This window comes from Castor canadensis, chromosome 13 (assembly GCF_047511655.1).
Source record: "Castor canadensis chromosome 13, mCasCan1.hap1v2, whole genome shotgun sequence".
NCBI classification, from domain to species: domain Eukaryota; kingdom Metazoa; phylum Chordata; class Mammalia; order Rodentia; family Castoridae; genus Castor; species Castor canadensis.
Window position 1 is genome coordinate 91,614,395 of NC_133398.1, and position 15,207 is coordinate 91,629,601.

The 15,207-nt window shown below is 40.5% G+C and overlaps 1 protein-coding gene across 3 annotated transcripts in view; it reads left to right on the forward strand.

The window, feature by feature from the left end:
• Nucleotides 1-2,194: 2,194 nt before the first annotated feature.
• Nucleotides 2,195-15,207, forward strand: part of Slc28a3 (solute carrier family 28 member 3) — a 68,715-nt gene continuing 55,702 nt past the window's right edge. For all 3 annotated transcript variants that reach the window (XR_012440500.1, XM_074052272.1, XM_074052275.1), the window contains exon 1: nucleotides 2,195-2,419. Coding sequence is in view for 2 of the 3 variants with exons in the window: in XM_074052272.1 (XP_073908373.1) it covers nucleotides 2,351-2,419 (69 nt within the window). In the remaining variant the exon portion in view is untranslated. The remainder of the gene's footprint in view (nucleotides 2,420-15,207) is intronic.

Consider the following 15,207-nt stretch of genomic DNA (forward strand, 5'->3'; position numbering starts at 1 on the left):
TCATTACCTTAATCATTGGCCAGGGCATGGGCTATCTGGGGTTTTAGAATGGAATCTGGTAGCCTGGGGCCTTTCCTTATTCTTGCTCATCCCTTCCTGCCTGCTGGAGCTAACCAGCAGTACCACCGTTTAAACGATAGCCACAAAATTCAAATTAATTCTGGTCTTGCAAGAAAACTGAATTTTTATAAGTTCTGAGAAACTCTTTAGCTACAAGCTTCCAACACATATTATTTTAACTTACAACTTACCTGAATATAACCATTGTTTTGGCATTTTAGGATCATGGTTGTGTGTGCAATTTTCTTTAGTTTCAATTTTCCCTTTTATTTATCTTTTATTTTATTTGTTTATTGTGGTACTGGGGCTTGAACTCGGGGCCTGTACCTTGATCCACTCCACCAGCCCTTTTTTGTGATGGGTTTTTTCAAGGTAGGGTCTGGCAAGGCTGACTTTGAACCTCGAGCCTCCCTATCTCTACCTCCTGAGTAGCTAAGATTACAGATTTGGGTCACCGGCATCCCAGTTTTTCCTTTTAGCTGGTAGAGTCAGAGAATAGGGGAGACGCTGTCTCCTTTAATCAACACTGTACCTACTCTTGCTTGCACAGCGACATGCTCTCAAATATTCCTGTAGCCAACGAGCAAAAAACACATCGGGCTGTTGCTTGCTTGCTTTTTTTGTTGTTGTTTTTGTTTTTTATTGTTTGTTTGTTTTGTGGTGCTGGGACTCACACTCAGGGTCTTACACATGCTAGACAAGCGCTCTACCACTGAGCTACAGCCCCAATGCAGCAATGTCAGCCATTTGAGTCAATTATGATCACAAATGGTAGAGTGAAGATTCTTCTTTTCTTCCAGACCATGACCTTAGACTACATGGAGTCTTGAGCAATAGTTTCTTCCAACAATTTCACAATAAAAGTTTCCCAGAAACTCGCTTCTATTTATCTGCATCTCTCTTGATCTCTTCCTGTTGGATTCTTTACCTTTGATAACACAGTGACCACTAATTACGCATATTGCCATTACCGAGAACTAATGAAAATTCCCAAGTCTTATTCATCAGTAAAAAGCGCTAAAGAACAAAAGTATAAAGAAAGTTTGGATGGTGCTGAGTACGTATTGGGCACTATTGCAAGTGTTTTTTATTTTAGTAACTTTTTACTTTTTTGGGGGGTGGGACTGGTGTTTGAACTCAGGGTTCACACTTGCAAACCAGGCACTCTACTGCTTGAGCCACATCTCCAGCACATTTAGCTCCGGTTATTTTGGAGATGGGGGTCTTTCGAACTATTTGCTCAGGCTGGCTTGAACCACGATCCTCCTGATCTTTGCCTCCTGAGCAGCTAGGAATACAGGCATGAGCCACCAATGCCCACTCTTCCATTTTTTTGTTCACTGTTTTGCAGTATTCAATTTTATAACTCACTTATCAAAAGCACATTCTATGTTTTCACTGAAACCATACAATTATAATTAGATACACAGAAACTCATTTTAATTTTTTTTTTTTTTTTGGTGGCACTGGGGTTTGAACTCAAGGACTCACGCTTGCTAGGCAGACGCTCTACCACTTGAGCCACTCTGCCAACCAGAAGTTCATTTCAAATGTACTAAGGAGAAATCCCTATTTCAAAAGAATTCTACAGCTAGTATTTTCACAAACAGGATCCTTTTATTAAGTTTTGTTGGTCTCCTTTCATTTATCTGCCACATGTCTGTATTCCTTTAGGTTGGATTCTTTTAGATCACAGTCTGAAGCAGGGTGTGTTGAAAAGGCTTTGGAATGACCAGAACCAAGTGTGACTTCTCATTGTCCCTTTTTCACCTTTTCTCACTCCTCAGTTTGTCCAAATGGAAAACAGAGATATGTATATTGTACCTAACATGTGCCTGTCACAGAGGAAGTGATGACTCAGTGGGAACCAACCCTTATGTTCCCTGCCCCCACCCAACACCCTCCTAGTCCCCAACATCATTCACAGGAAATAGACTATTTCACTAAGGACTACAGAGAAAGTGTCATTTTCTGTTGGTACACTACAAAAGTTTTGTCCCCGGGAGTGAAAATGGGAAAGCAATAGTAGGAAGGATGGGAAATCTAAAGGAGGTGGGTGGGGCTGAGCTGGAGGCTTCCACCCCGCCCCTCTGGCCCCTCCAGCTCCACCCTAACCTGGTTTCAGCCCAAGACATTCAGGTGATTATTGTAGAAGTTTCCAAACTGAAGCAATGCTCAGGTCTCCACAACAGCAGGTGGCCTGACATCAACAGAAGCTCTGTTCTTTTGCTCAGGTAGGACCTCCAGGTCAGAAAAAAAATACAGAGCCCAGCCAGCAGCAAAAAAGAACATGGAGCTGATGAGTCCAGCAGCCTCCAAGTCCCACAGAGCTGAGGGCTACCACAACACTGCCTTCCAGGTGAGCAGATTTCTTCTGTTTGAGACCAAGTACATGGAAACAATGCGTATTCTTTACCTTCTGGCAAGTTTCTTAACTAAAGTAGTGGGATTATTGGGCTACACGTTCCAATGGCATGCTTTTAGCCCCTTGTTTTTCAGTTTTGAGCTTCTCTGAGTTGACAAACCTGAAAAGTCTCTTTGAATGAATTATGGATCCAGACTTGCTGTCACTCACAAACAGAACTGCCTTCTTTTTTCTTTTCTTTTTTTTTTCTGTGTGCTCACAGCAGAGTTACCATATTTATTTTTTTGCAGGCATCTTTCCAAAGAACTGAAAGGAAAGAATGAGGGGAATTCGGATCCCGGACAGAGTTAGCCGCTCAGAATTCCTTTCTCTTAAGCCAGGTCCCACAGCCCTTGTCCGATGGTGGCCCAGGTGCCTGCTGCAGAACAGCAGGTTATGCAAGCCAGTCTCGTCTCCTCCACCAAAACTCACTGTGTGATTAATGCTGCTTGGCCCAGGGCTGGGTGCCTCATGCAGAGAGAAGCCTGGCAAAGACGCCAGGCTACCCTGCCTGGGTGTGGGATGGGGCTTTGCAGAGCTGTTCTTAGGTGTGCTTCCTGTCCTGACTGGATACCCAACGGGACAGCTTTGGAAAAGACACAAAGCCCACGTGAGCAGGTGTCAGCAACCCATGGACTTCATGGTCACGAGATAGGCAAGAGGAAAGCAAAATGAAAGGGTTTTGACCTGGGTCCTGACCCTTCCACCCACAGGTTCCTGTGTCTTCCTTCTTATGTCTCCCGAGCCCCAGTTTGAGGTCTGTGCAAGTCACAGTGGTGCCCATCTCACCGTTTATAAGTGTAGGGAGGAAAAGACTTCCTCAGGAATTGAGGCCTAAGAATGAATCTTTTGAAAAAAGACAAGCTAACTGGGACTGGAGGTACAGCTCAAGCAGTAGAACATTTGCCTACCAAGCATGAAGTCCTGAATTTTAAAAGAAGCTTAACAGGAGAAAAGGCATACACACATTAGTAGGATTTACCTCTCATGAGTATGGGAGCCTCACAGAAAAGAAGTAAAAAACCCATGTGTGGTTAGACTTAGAGACTTACCCACCATTTTAACATAGAGGAACACACTGTAGAAAAATGACTAAACAAAGAAGAGAGGGTAGGGGCTCTTAGGACCTAGAAATTATGGGAAAGGGGCTAGGACATATATGGGGAGATAATGGAAGAAAAGGTTAGTGTACTAAGGCTTTGGGGGGCTTTTTTTGGTGTGTATGTGTGTGTGTGTGTGTGTGGTACTGGGGTTTGAACTCAGGGCCTATACCTTGAGTCACTCCATCAGCCCTTTTTTGTGATGGGTTTTTCAAGACAGGGTCTTATGAACTATTTGCCTGGGCTCGCTTCAAATCATGATCTTCCCAATCTCTGCCTCCTGAGTAGCTAGGATTATAGGCGTGTGCCACTGACATACAGCTAATGTTTGTTTATGCAGACTCATCTCAGGGCCACCTCCATCTTGGTGACAAGGTTCTCTTCCTTGTATGGGGGAGGGTCTCCTGTGTGAGGGAAATCAATGCCTTGCTTATAGAAAGATGAGGAGTGCAGAGGGTTCTTTCTGTATCTGCTTTTTCTCAGTTGCCTTCAGTTCAAAATACTTTGATGCAAGAGTAGCATATTTTGAAGGTGGCATATCCTGCTTCTCTCATAAGTGATAAATGGAGAGGGGTTAGCATCAAGCATGGGACCTGTTATGATTCAAGAGAATGGAAGGGATAGAATAGGATAAAGTCAAAGTGAGGATGGAAGTGAGGAGTCTGTAATGGAGTAATGGAGGATGGTCCAGGTTCACCAGCAGCTGGCTGGGCATAGGCAGAGAGGAGGGCACACACTGGGGTCCCTATTTTCTGTCCCTCATTCTTTTTTTTTTTTGCGGTACTGGGGTTTGAATTCAGGGCCTACACCTCGAGTCCCTCCACCAGCCCTTTTTTGTAATGGGTTTTTTCGAAATTGGGTCTTGCAAACTATTTGCCTGGGCTGGCTTCAAACTGCGATCTTCCTGATCTCTGCCTCCTGAGTAGCTAAGATTACAGGTGTGAGCTGCTGGTGCCCAGCTATGTCCTTCACTCTTGTTTCAAGACAGAACACCTCAGGCTTTGTGATTCTAAGCAGGGCATTCCAGACCCAGCAGAGTCCCTCACCAGCAAGCAGTAGCTGGGTTATTTCTTCCAAAGTTGCTTTTGAACGAGATTTTCTGGAGAGCTTATTTGCTCAGCAGAATCATTAACCACCCCCTGGAGATGTCTCCTCCTAGAATGGACAGCAATTGCAGGAGAAGTAGATCACAGTGTTTGCCCTCAAGAAGCACAGCAGGGAGGAGCAAGCAATTACAGCATAATGAGACACACTGCAGTGAGAGCTGGCCGGCTGGGAGCCTATGACAGCCCCACAGAGGGGAACAGCAACTTCCCAGATAAAGCAGGAGAGGGTCAGAAGAGCATCACAAGCAAAGACAGCCTGCGCCCAGGCCCAGAGCCTAAAAGAGAAGAGCCTGTGCCTGGGATGGAGGTGGGGAACAGAGGGTAGGAACGGGGATAGGCTTGTGCCACATCACATGGCCTCTGTGTGTGCTAAGGCATTTGAGATGAAACTGATGGAAATTTACATTATCCCATTAATATTAAGATGCTTGTGGTGGCCCTGTTGAAAGCAGATGAAGATGGAGTGAGATTTGGGTGTGGCTGGGACACTCATCTAGGAGGTTAGTATAATCATCCAAACTAGGCCAGAGGTAGAAAAACTGTTGTTAGTGGACCTTTGTGTTTCCATGTGTGGAGTATTTTTGGAGTTTCTAAAAACAATGCAGGAATGGGCACTCTAGTTCATGCCCCCAAAACCCCCAGAACAATGGGTCATACATGGGAGTGGTGCTAGGTTATTGCAATATGCATATATTTTCAACTTTCACTAACTGTACCAAACTGGTTTCCTAAATGATTGTGCCAATGTGGTCTCCCAACAGCAGAGTGTTAGTCCTTGTTTCTCCTCCCAATCTTCACCAGTACTCAGCTGGCTTTTTAATTTCAACCATTCTGGTGGATGTAAAGCAGTACAGTCATGCATGAATTAATGGGTACATTCTGAGAGATGCATTGTGGGGTGATTTTGTTTTTGTGAAAACATCATAGAGTATACTTACATGAACCTAGGTAGTATAGGACTGCCACTCAATGTCACCTGTTGATTTATTCGGGAGATGCAGTAAGGCTGGTGGAGTGGCTCAAGTGGTAAAGTATCTGCCTAGAGACCCTGAGTGCAAACCCCAGTACCTCAAAAGAAATGCAGTAAATATGAACTGTAAGAGGTTACTGCCAGTGTAACATGCCATACTGTCCACCAACAAACTTTTTTGTAGGTAGCAACAGATCTGTCTAAAAGAACAAAAAAGTAAAGTCTAGTAAATATATAAACCATTAACCATCATTTATTATCATTAGCAAGTCCTATACACTATGCATAATCAAGTATGCTGTGCCCTTCTACAACTGGCCATGCAGTGGTTTGTTTTCACCAGCATCACCAGGAACGTGTGAATCCTGTACTGTACTATGACATCACAACAGCTTCACGTCACCAGGTGATAGGATTTTTTTCAGCTCCATTATGATCTTAAGGGACCACCATGACATAGGGTCTGTCACTGACCAAAATGTCAATATAGCCAGGATCCCAGCACTCTGGAAGCTGAGGCAGGAGGAGTGCAAGTTCACTAACCTGAGCTACATAGGGATATCCTGTCTCAAAAAAAAAAAGAAAAGGCATTATGCAGCACATGACTACACATCATTGAGGTTTAACTCAAGATTTCTTATGTTATTGGTTATGCAATGTCAATTTTATGAAATACCTGTTCAAGTTTTTGTCCATTTTCTTTACTGGAGTTTGCCTTTTTCTTATTGATTTAAAAGTTCTATAAACTTTCTGGTTACAAGCCCTTTGTCCATTATGATTTCTGAGTGCTTTCTAACACTCTGAATTTGTCTTTCACTCTTTACTCTTTTTTGGGTGGTAGGGACTGGGACTTGAACTCAGGACTTTGTGCTTGCAAAGCAGGCGCTATACTGCTTGAGCCACTCCTCCAGTCCATTTTGCTCTGGTTATTTTGGAGATGGGGTCTCACGAACTATTTGCCTGGGCTGGCCTGGAACCACAATTCTCCCAATGTCAGCCTCCCAAATAGCTAGGATTACAGGCGTGAACCACACCTCTTGGCAGTCTTTCTTTTTTTTTTTGAGTATTGAGGCTTGAATTCAGGGCCTACACCTTGAGCCACTCCACTAGCCCTTTTTAGTGATGGGTTATTTTTTTTTCGAGACACGGTCTCAGGAACTGTTTGCCCAGGCTGGTGTCAAACTGCAATCCTTCTGATGTCTACCTCCTGAGTACCTAGGATTATAGGCATGAATCACCAGCACCCGGCATGTCTTTCATTCTTTAATCATGCATTTTGATAAACAAAAGTTAATCATATTGTGGTCTCAATTCAGTTTTTTTGTATTTTGTTTAAGAAAACAACCCTGGGACTGCCAGCATGGTTCAAGTGGAATAGTACCTGCCTAGCAAGTTCCAAGGGCCCTGAGTTCAAACCCCAGTACATCAAAAAAAGAAAGGAAAGAAACCTACCCTGTAAAATCATGACAATCCCTCCTTTAAAGGTCTCTAGTCTTGGGCTAGGGGTGTGACTCAAGCGGTAGACACCCACCCAGCAACCATGATGCCCTGAATTCAAACCCCAGTACCACAAAAAGAAAAAAGAAAGAAAATATACACATGTAAATAAATGTAAAAATGAGAAAATAAAAGCAGAGAAAAAAAAGAAAAGAAAAAAAGATCTCTAGTCCCCTGAATCTGAGTTTAATAAATAATGTAAGATGGGAGTCAAGTTTTTTGGTTTTTCCCTACAGACATCCAATAATTTCAGCATCACTTTTTTTAAAAAGACCATCTTTTCTCTGCTTGATAAATACATTTGTCAAGTATCCATATTTAGGAGGTCTTTTGGAATAAGGTAACTGGAGGGTTTTTCCAAACTCAAAGGATGTGTTAAAGGATCCAGAAAAAAGGAAGAGATGACCTTGACAGGAGGAGAGGTCACCCAAAGCTGAGGATCTCTAAAGGTGGAAACTCAAGCAACTTTCTGAAATAACAGTTTGGGTGCCCCTTGGTATCCCAACTCAAGTTTTCTCCCCAAGAATAAGCAATAGCCTTGCCACCGGTGGCCCTCACAGGCACAGAGCCTGATCTTGCTCTGAGGACAGTTGGGTGGAACCCACTTAGGAAATCTTGGGCCAGGAGTAGAATGGGGAAATGGGCCTCCACTCAGCACAAACATAGGCAAAAAGCTGAGTGACTATGGATTTCCTGGTGAGCCAGCCAGGCAGGTTTAGAGAGCTAAAAATTGAGGAGATCGTGTGTCAGGTCAAAACCTGCTGAAGCAGGGCACCAGTAGCCCACACCTCTAATCTTAACTACTTGGGAGGCTAAAATCAGGAGGATTGTGGTTCTGGGGGTATCCCAGGCAAAAAGTTCATGAGACCCCATCTCAATGGTTAAAAGCTGAGTGTGGTGATGCACACCTGTCATTCCAGCTACTTGGGAAGCTTAAAATAGGAAGATCACGGTCCAGACCCTCCTGGGTAAAGAGCAAGACCCCATCTCCAAAATAACAGAGCACAAAGGGCTGAAGGTGTGTCTCAAGCGGAGGCAGAAGAGCACCTCGCTCACAATCTGGAAACCCTGAGTACCAGGACTGCCCAACAAACAAAACGTTCTGGAACATTGCCATAGACTTCAGCCAGATACTTTGAATACATAAATACTGAGGCTGGAAGTAATTATGCAGAGTAAAGAGGAGGAGCATTGTCTCTCCTGACGTCTGGAGGTCAACTGGAATCACACTCAGGTTATTGCACGTAGCTCAGGACTAGCTTGACTGAAGCTACTGAGATGCCTTTCCACAAGTGAATTAAAATAGAGAAAACACACACACTAATTTGCTTTTGTGAAGAAAACTTAAAAGATACCTACTCTTTCCTCACACGTGCATGATTATGCCGACAATTATTTATCTCCAGGGGAAAAGAACCTAGGGAATTAGGTCACATCTGTGACATTTTAGAAGAAAAGCATTTAGCGGTTTTAGTTTTGCCTTATTCATACATATTTATTGGTGGTACCAGGGTTTGAACTTGGCCACACACTCTCCAGGGAGGCACTCTACCACTTGAGCCATTCTGACAATCTTGTTTTTGTGTTGGGTATTTTTGAGATAGGATTTCTCACAAAATATTTGCCCAGGCCTAGCTTCAAACCTCAATCCTCCTGACCTCTGCCTCCTGAGTAGCCAGGATTACAGGCGTGAGCCACCAGCATCTGGCTCATTCATACATTTCTGAAGTGGTTTTCTTTACAAAATGAGCCACTTTGTCACCAACAGTTGAGGCAGTGAGAGAACAGGAAATCACTAACGACATGGATGGATGAAGATAGTCGCTGAGGACTGAGGCAGAAATGTCTAATAGATAAGTAGCACAAGCAACATAAACAATTTAAGTTTTTTCTACAAGTCCATTAAAAATTAGGTTGGTATTTGACCACTTAAGCTACGCCCCCCAGCCCTCCATTAAAAATATCAAATGAAACAAGTGTGACTGATTTTACCTATATTTAACCTAACATATCAAAATCAATGTCATATTTTACATTCTTCATTTCATATCCAGCCTTTGAAATCTAGAGTGTTGTTGTTTGGTTTTTTTTTCTTTTTTTTTTTTACAATGCTGGGGCTTGAACTCAGGGCCTTCACCTTGAACCACTCCACCAGTCCTATTTTTGTGAAGGGTTTTTTGAGATAAGTTCTCGTGAACTATTTGCCCGGGCTCCTATCTCTTTCTTGTCTCTGAAATCCACAATCTCTGTTAGAGCCACATAATTCAGCCCTGTATTCCACTTTTCTTACCTTGTTTATAATGATTCCTTAGTGGTTAGTCTTATTTCCTCAGCTAGACTGGGGATCCCTGGTTTCCTTGTAGTTTTATAATTCCCTTTGTATAAACTTTAGAAGTACTGGTGAAAATCAGAAGTAACTAAATTATGCTGCAGACCAAATTTCTGAAAGGAAGACTAAGTGGCTTGGAACCATGATCCTCCTGATCTCTGTCTCCTGAGTAGCTAGGATTACAGGCGTGAACTGCCAGCACCCAGCTCTTCCATTCTTTTGGAATAGTTAGAGAGTGTTTTATATTTAAAATATGTATCAAATGAACTGCTGAAATTTTTATCAGAAATGCTTGATCTGTATTTAGACTTCATTAAATTTATAGTTGAAAAAGTAGATTCATAGCCAAGTATGTCCCAAACATACTTCCAGTAAATGAATCTACCGCATATTTTTCTATTTAAATTTTGGTTAGTTAAAATTAAATTCAAGTCCACTATTCACATGTCAAGTACTCATTACCCATTTATGGCTGGTGCTATGTTCTGGATGACTTAAGTAAAGTTTATACTTTGGGAGTTTAAAAGAACTCTGATTACCCTTGCCCTTGAAGGACCTGACCATCAGATTCACGCTACAAAACTAAAAGCCAGCTAACAACCTTAGAATGATTTCTGCAAAACCAGTAGTAATATTCCCTTTTTAGTCCTCATTTTAGTCATTTGTCTTCTTTTTCTATCATCTCTTCTTTTTTCTGGACAGTTTTTGTTAGGAAGTTCGTGATTATTTTTAGGAATTTGTCCATTTCACTTGAACTATCTAATTCGGTGCGTTCATTTGTTTATTATATTCTCTTAATATCATTTTTTTATTTAAGTAAGGTTGGTAATAATGGAGCCACTCATATTTTTTATTTTAGTTTTTTCTACCTTCTTTTTTTTTCTTTGTTAGCCTAGCTAAAGATTTATCCATTCTGTTGTTCTTTTCAAATAACTAATTTGGGTTTTTTTGTTTTGTTTTCTTTTGTTTCATTTTGCGGTACTGGGGTTTGAACTCAGGATTTCACGGTTGCTAGGCAGGCACTCTATAGCTTGAGCCACCCCACTAGCCTTCTAATTTCTTGTTTCATCAATTTTTACTCTGCTTTACTAGTCTCTATTTCATTTGTCTATACTCGAATCTTTATTATTTCCTTCCTTTTGCTGGTTTAGTTTACTGGTTTGTTTTGATTTTAGTTTTGGTGGGACCAGGGTTTGAATTCAGGGCTTCACACTTGCAAAGCAGGTGCTCAAGCATTGAGCCATACCTCCAGTCCATTGAGATATTTCTTTTTTATTTCATTATGTATAATTTTGGCAGTACTGGAGTTTGAACTCAGGGCCTCATGCTTGCTACACAATCCCTCTACCACTGAGCCACACTTCCAGCCACTAGGTCGCTTTTTTTTTCTAGTTTTCTGAAGAAGTTTAAATTATTGATTTGAGAACTTTTTCCTTCAGTAATATAAGCCATTACACCTCTTAATTTCCCTCTAAGCACTACTTTAGCAGCAGCTCATAAATATTTGTACATTTTCACTTTTATTCATACCAAATTACAGAAAGTAATTTCCCTATGACTTCTTCCTTAATCCATGGATTATTGAGGAGTATGTTTACTTTGCATATGTTGTGTAAGTTTGTTCCAAATTTCCTTTTGTTATTCATTTCTGTACGATTTCATTGTTTTTTAATTTATTGAGATTTGTCCTAATATATGGTCTAACCAGAAGGACATTTCCAAGTACACTTGAGAAGAATGTGTATCCGCTGTTGGTAGCGTCTGTATGTGTTTGTTAGAGCTAATTGGTTTATTGTTCAATTCCTCTGTTCCCTTTCTGATCACCAGTCTATTTGTTCTATCCAGTATTAAGGGTAAGAGATCGAAATATCTAACATTGTTTAATTCTCTATTTCTCCCCTGGATTCTGTCAATTTTTTATTAATGTGTCTGAGAGCTCTGTTATTAAGTTCCTATATGCTTTCAATTGTTAGTTCTTTGATGAATTTGATGATACATTTACCATTATAAAGTATCTTTTGTCTCTAATGACAATTTTTCTTTCTTTTTTTTTTTTTTTTTTTTGCAACACTGGGATATGAACTCAGTTCCTACACCTTGAGCCACTCCACCAGCCTTTTTGTGATGGGTTTTTTTCAAGATAGGGTCTCTCGAACTATTTGCCTAGACTGGCTTCCAACCATAATCCTCCTGATCTCTGCCTCCTGAGTAGCTAGCATTACAGGCGTGAGCTGCTGGTGCCCAGCATGACAATTTTTCTTAAAATCCGTTTTATCTGATGGTATAGCCACTTAAGCTCTCTTTAGTTACTATTTTCATGGCATATATTTTCCTATCCTTTTAACCTATTTAGGTCTTTGAATCTAAAGTGTGTCTTATAGACAGTATATAGGTCCATCATGTTTTTTCTCTATTCAGCCATTCTCTTCCATTTAATTCAGGGGCTTAATCCATTTATATTTAATGTAATTACTAATAAGGTAGGACTTACTCCTGCTGTTTTGTGTATATAATACACATACACATATCTGTATAGTTGTTCCTTGATATCTGTTGCATATTGGTTGCAGATCTGCCATAGATACCACAGTCTAAATGTCCAAGTCCTTATGTAAAATGATGTAGTAGTTGCATATAACATAGACACATTCTCTCTTATTCTTTAACTTGTCTCTATATTACTTTTAATACCAATACAATGTAACTGTTGTGTAAATAGTTGCTATACTGTGTTGTTTAGTTAATAATGACATTTAAAAAGTCATATATATGCAGTATAGTCATTTTTCTAAACATTTCAACCCATGATTGGTTGAATCTATGGGATTCAGAATCCATAAATGTAGAGGGATGTATATAAAATGTCTTTTCCCTCACCATCAGGTCTTGTGTTAAGTGTATATTTTCTACTATAACAGTCTTCTTCATTTTTTAGTATATTTCTTCAGATTATTTTCTTGAAGGTTGTCCTGGGGATTACTATTAACATCACAATTTATAAATATCTCATTAGAACTAATACCAAATTAATTTCAGTAGTTTGTAAAAACTTAACACAGTCCATTCCTTTCCTCTTCTTTATGGTAGTGTCATACAAATTACATTTTTATATATTGTAAGCCCATCAATACATTCTTTAAATTATTGCTTTATGACACAATTGCATTTTGAATCATATAGAAGAAAAAGAGTATAGATAAACATGCATCCTACTTACCTGTGTAATTAGCTTTATTAGTATTCTTACCAGTAAAGAAGGAACAAGAAGTTGTCCCTTCTTATTTTGAGTTACTATATGTGTCCTTTTATTTAGCCTGAAGGGTTCCTTTAGTTTTTCTTATAGGGAAGGTCTGTTAGCAAATTGTTTCTAGTCTGATAATGTCTTCTCCTATTTTTCAAAGAATTGTTTTGCTAAACATGGAATTTCCAATTATCAATCTTTTTCCTATAGCACTTTGAATATGTTTCTGATGAGTAATCAGTTGTTAATCTTTTTTATTGATTTATTGTGGTACTGGGGCTTGAACTCAGGGCCTTCACCTTGAGCCACTCCACCAGCTCTATCTTTGTGATGGGTTTTTCCAAGATAGGGTCTTGAGAACTATTTGCCTGTGCTGGCTTCAAACTGCCTCCTAGTCCTCTGGATATCTGCTTCCCAAATAACTAAGATTATAAGGCATAAGCCACTGGACACTTTAGTTGTTAATCTTATTAAGATTTCACATATGTGATAAGTCAAAGCTTCAGAGTTTTCATCAAATTTAGGAGTTTTCAATAATTATTTCTCTTTTGTTTTTTGATGGGACTGGGGTTTGAACTTAGGGCTTTGTTCTTGCAAAGTTGGCTCTCTACCACTTGAGCCACACCTCCAGTCCATTTTGGTCTGGTTATTTGGGAGATGGGTTCTCATGAACTATTTTCCAGGGCTAGCCTCGAACCTTGATCTTCCCAATCTCAGATCTCAGACTCTCAAATAGGTGTGAGCCACTGGCGCTTGGCTTCAATAATTATTTCTTCAAATATTCTTTTGCCTTGTTGTTTTCTCCATGTATGACTATCCCTATGTCATGCTTGATAGTGTTCCACAGGTCTTTGAGGCTTTATTGAAATTCTCTAGTTAGAATATTATCCTCGTACTTTCCTTTAGTTATTTGAACCTATTTAAAATAGGTGGTTTACATGGGGTGCCAGTGGCTCATTCCTGTAATCCTAGCTTCTCAGGAGGCAAAGATCAGGAGGACCACAGTTCAAAGTTAGCCTGGACAAATAGTTTGAAAAACCCTATCTTGAAAAAATCCATCCCAAAAAAGGATGGATGGAGTGGCTCAAGGTAACTGAGTTCAAACCCCAGTACTGTAAAAATAAAATAAAATTTTAAAGTGGATGATTTAAAGTCTTTGTCTACTAAGCACACTGAATCTTCCTCACGGGCTGTTTCTGTCTACCGAGGTTTTCTTTTGTACGAGTCTTTCTCACTTCTTTGCCTGTCTTGTAATTTCTTGTTGAAACTGAACTTCTTAAAATACAATGTGACAACTCTGGAAAAGACTGCCCCTCTTCCCCACGACTTGTTGTTTTGCCATTTGGTGCTACTTTGGTTGTTGTCACTGTTTGTTTAATGACTTAACTGAAGCAGTTTTAGTCTGTATGCTTTGTCATGTGTTAATACTTGACATTGCCAGGAATTTGTAGTGCTTCTCAAAGCTCCTTATAGATGTCTCATTCCCCAGATTTTTAAGATTTGCTTAGCTTGTTACTCTCTCCACCTGTTATCACTACTCCCGCAGGCAGCTTGCCCTTTAAACAGATGCCCTCAGAGAAATAATACTGGAAGAACTCTGAGTCAGATCAGTTATCTGGGAACTGAACTTTCGGTCCACCATAGGCTGCTGAGTTACTAGTTTTCACTTTAATTGCAGGATCATTTTTATTGTTTGTTTTTGGTGGCACTGGGGTTTGAACTCAGGGCCTGACACTTGCTAGGCAGGCGCTGTACCACTTGGCCCACTCCACCAACTCAGGATCATTTCTTTATGACTCCTGAATCTGGGGAGAGGGGAACAGAACTAGAGCAAAATAAGATACCACAAATCTCACTGTTCTGAGACTCATTTTAATTGAAAAAGCACTTTCTGGATTGTTGTAAACCTTTTTTTTTTTCCTAGAATTCTGAAAAGGTAATTTTGACAGTTTTGTAGACGTGGTCATGGTACTGGCCACATCTCTAGGCTGGAATGCACTGTATAATGTCAGGAGCAGAATAAAGCTGAGGTTCTGAGGCTTCCAGCCATTGCTGTTGCCTTTTAGCAAAAGTAGAGAAAGAGTTTAGCTAGCTAATGGTCACAGAGAAAGGAAAGGAGAAGACTGAATGCTGTTTTTTGTTATTGTTGTTACCATGAATGTCTTTAATAAGATGCTCCCCCATTCCGAGAAGCTTCTTTTGGGGCTGTACATTTGGATTGCATGGGATAAGACCTGGTTTATTCTGGGGTATAAGAAATGTATGTATGGAAATGTCACAACAAAACCCCTTGTATAACTATTATATACCAATAAAAACTTTAAAAAAGACCTGGTTTATTATCCATCCTAAATCTAGATGGATTGCCACACAGCTGGAATGGTAGTAATGACTGGAAAATCCTTATCAGTCACAAGGTCACCAGTTGTAATTGGCTCCTAAGGCAATGCATCCTGCAAGCATGTCCCCAGCCCTCAGAGGACAGGCTTGCAGAGGTTTG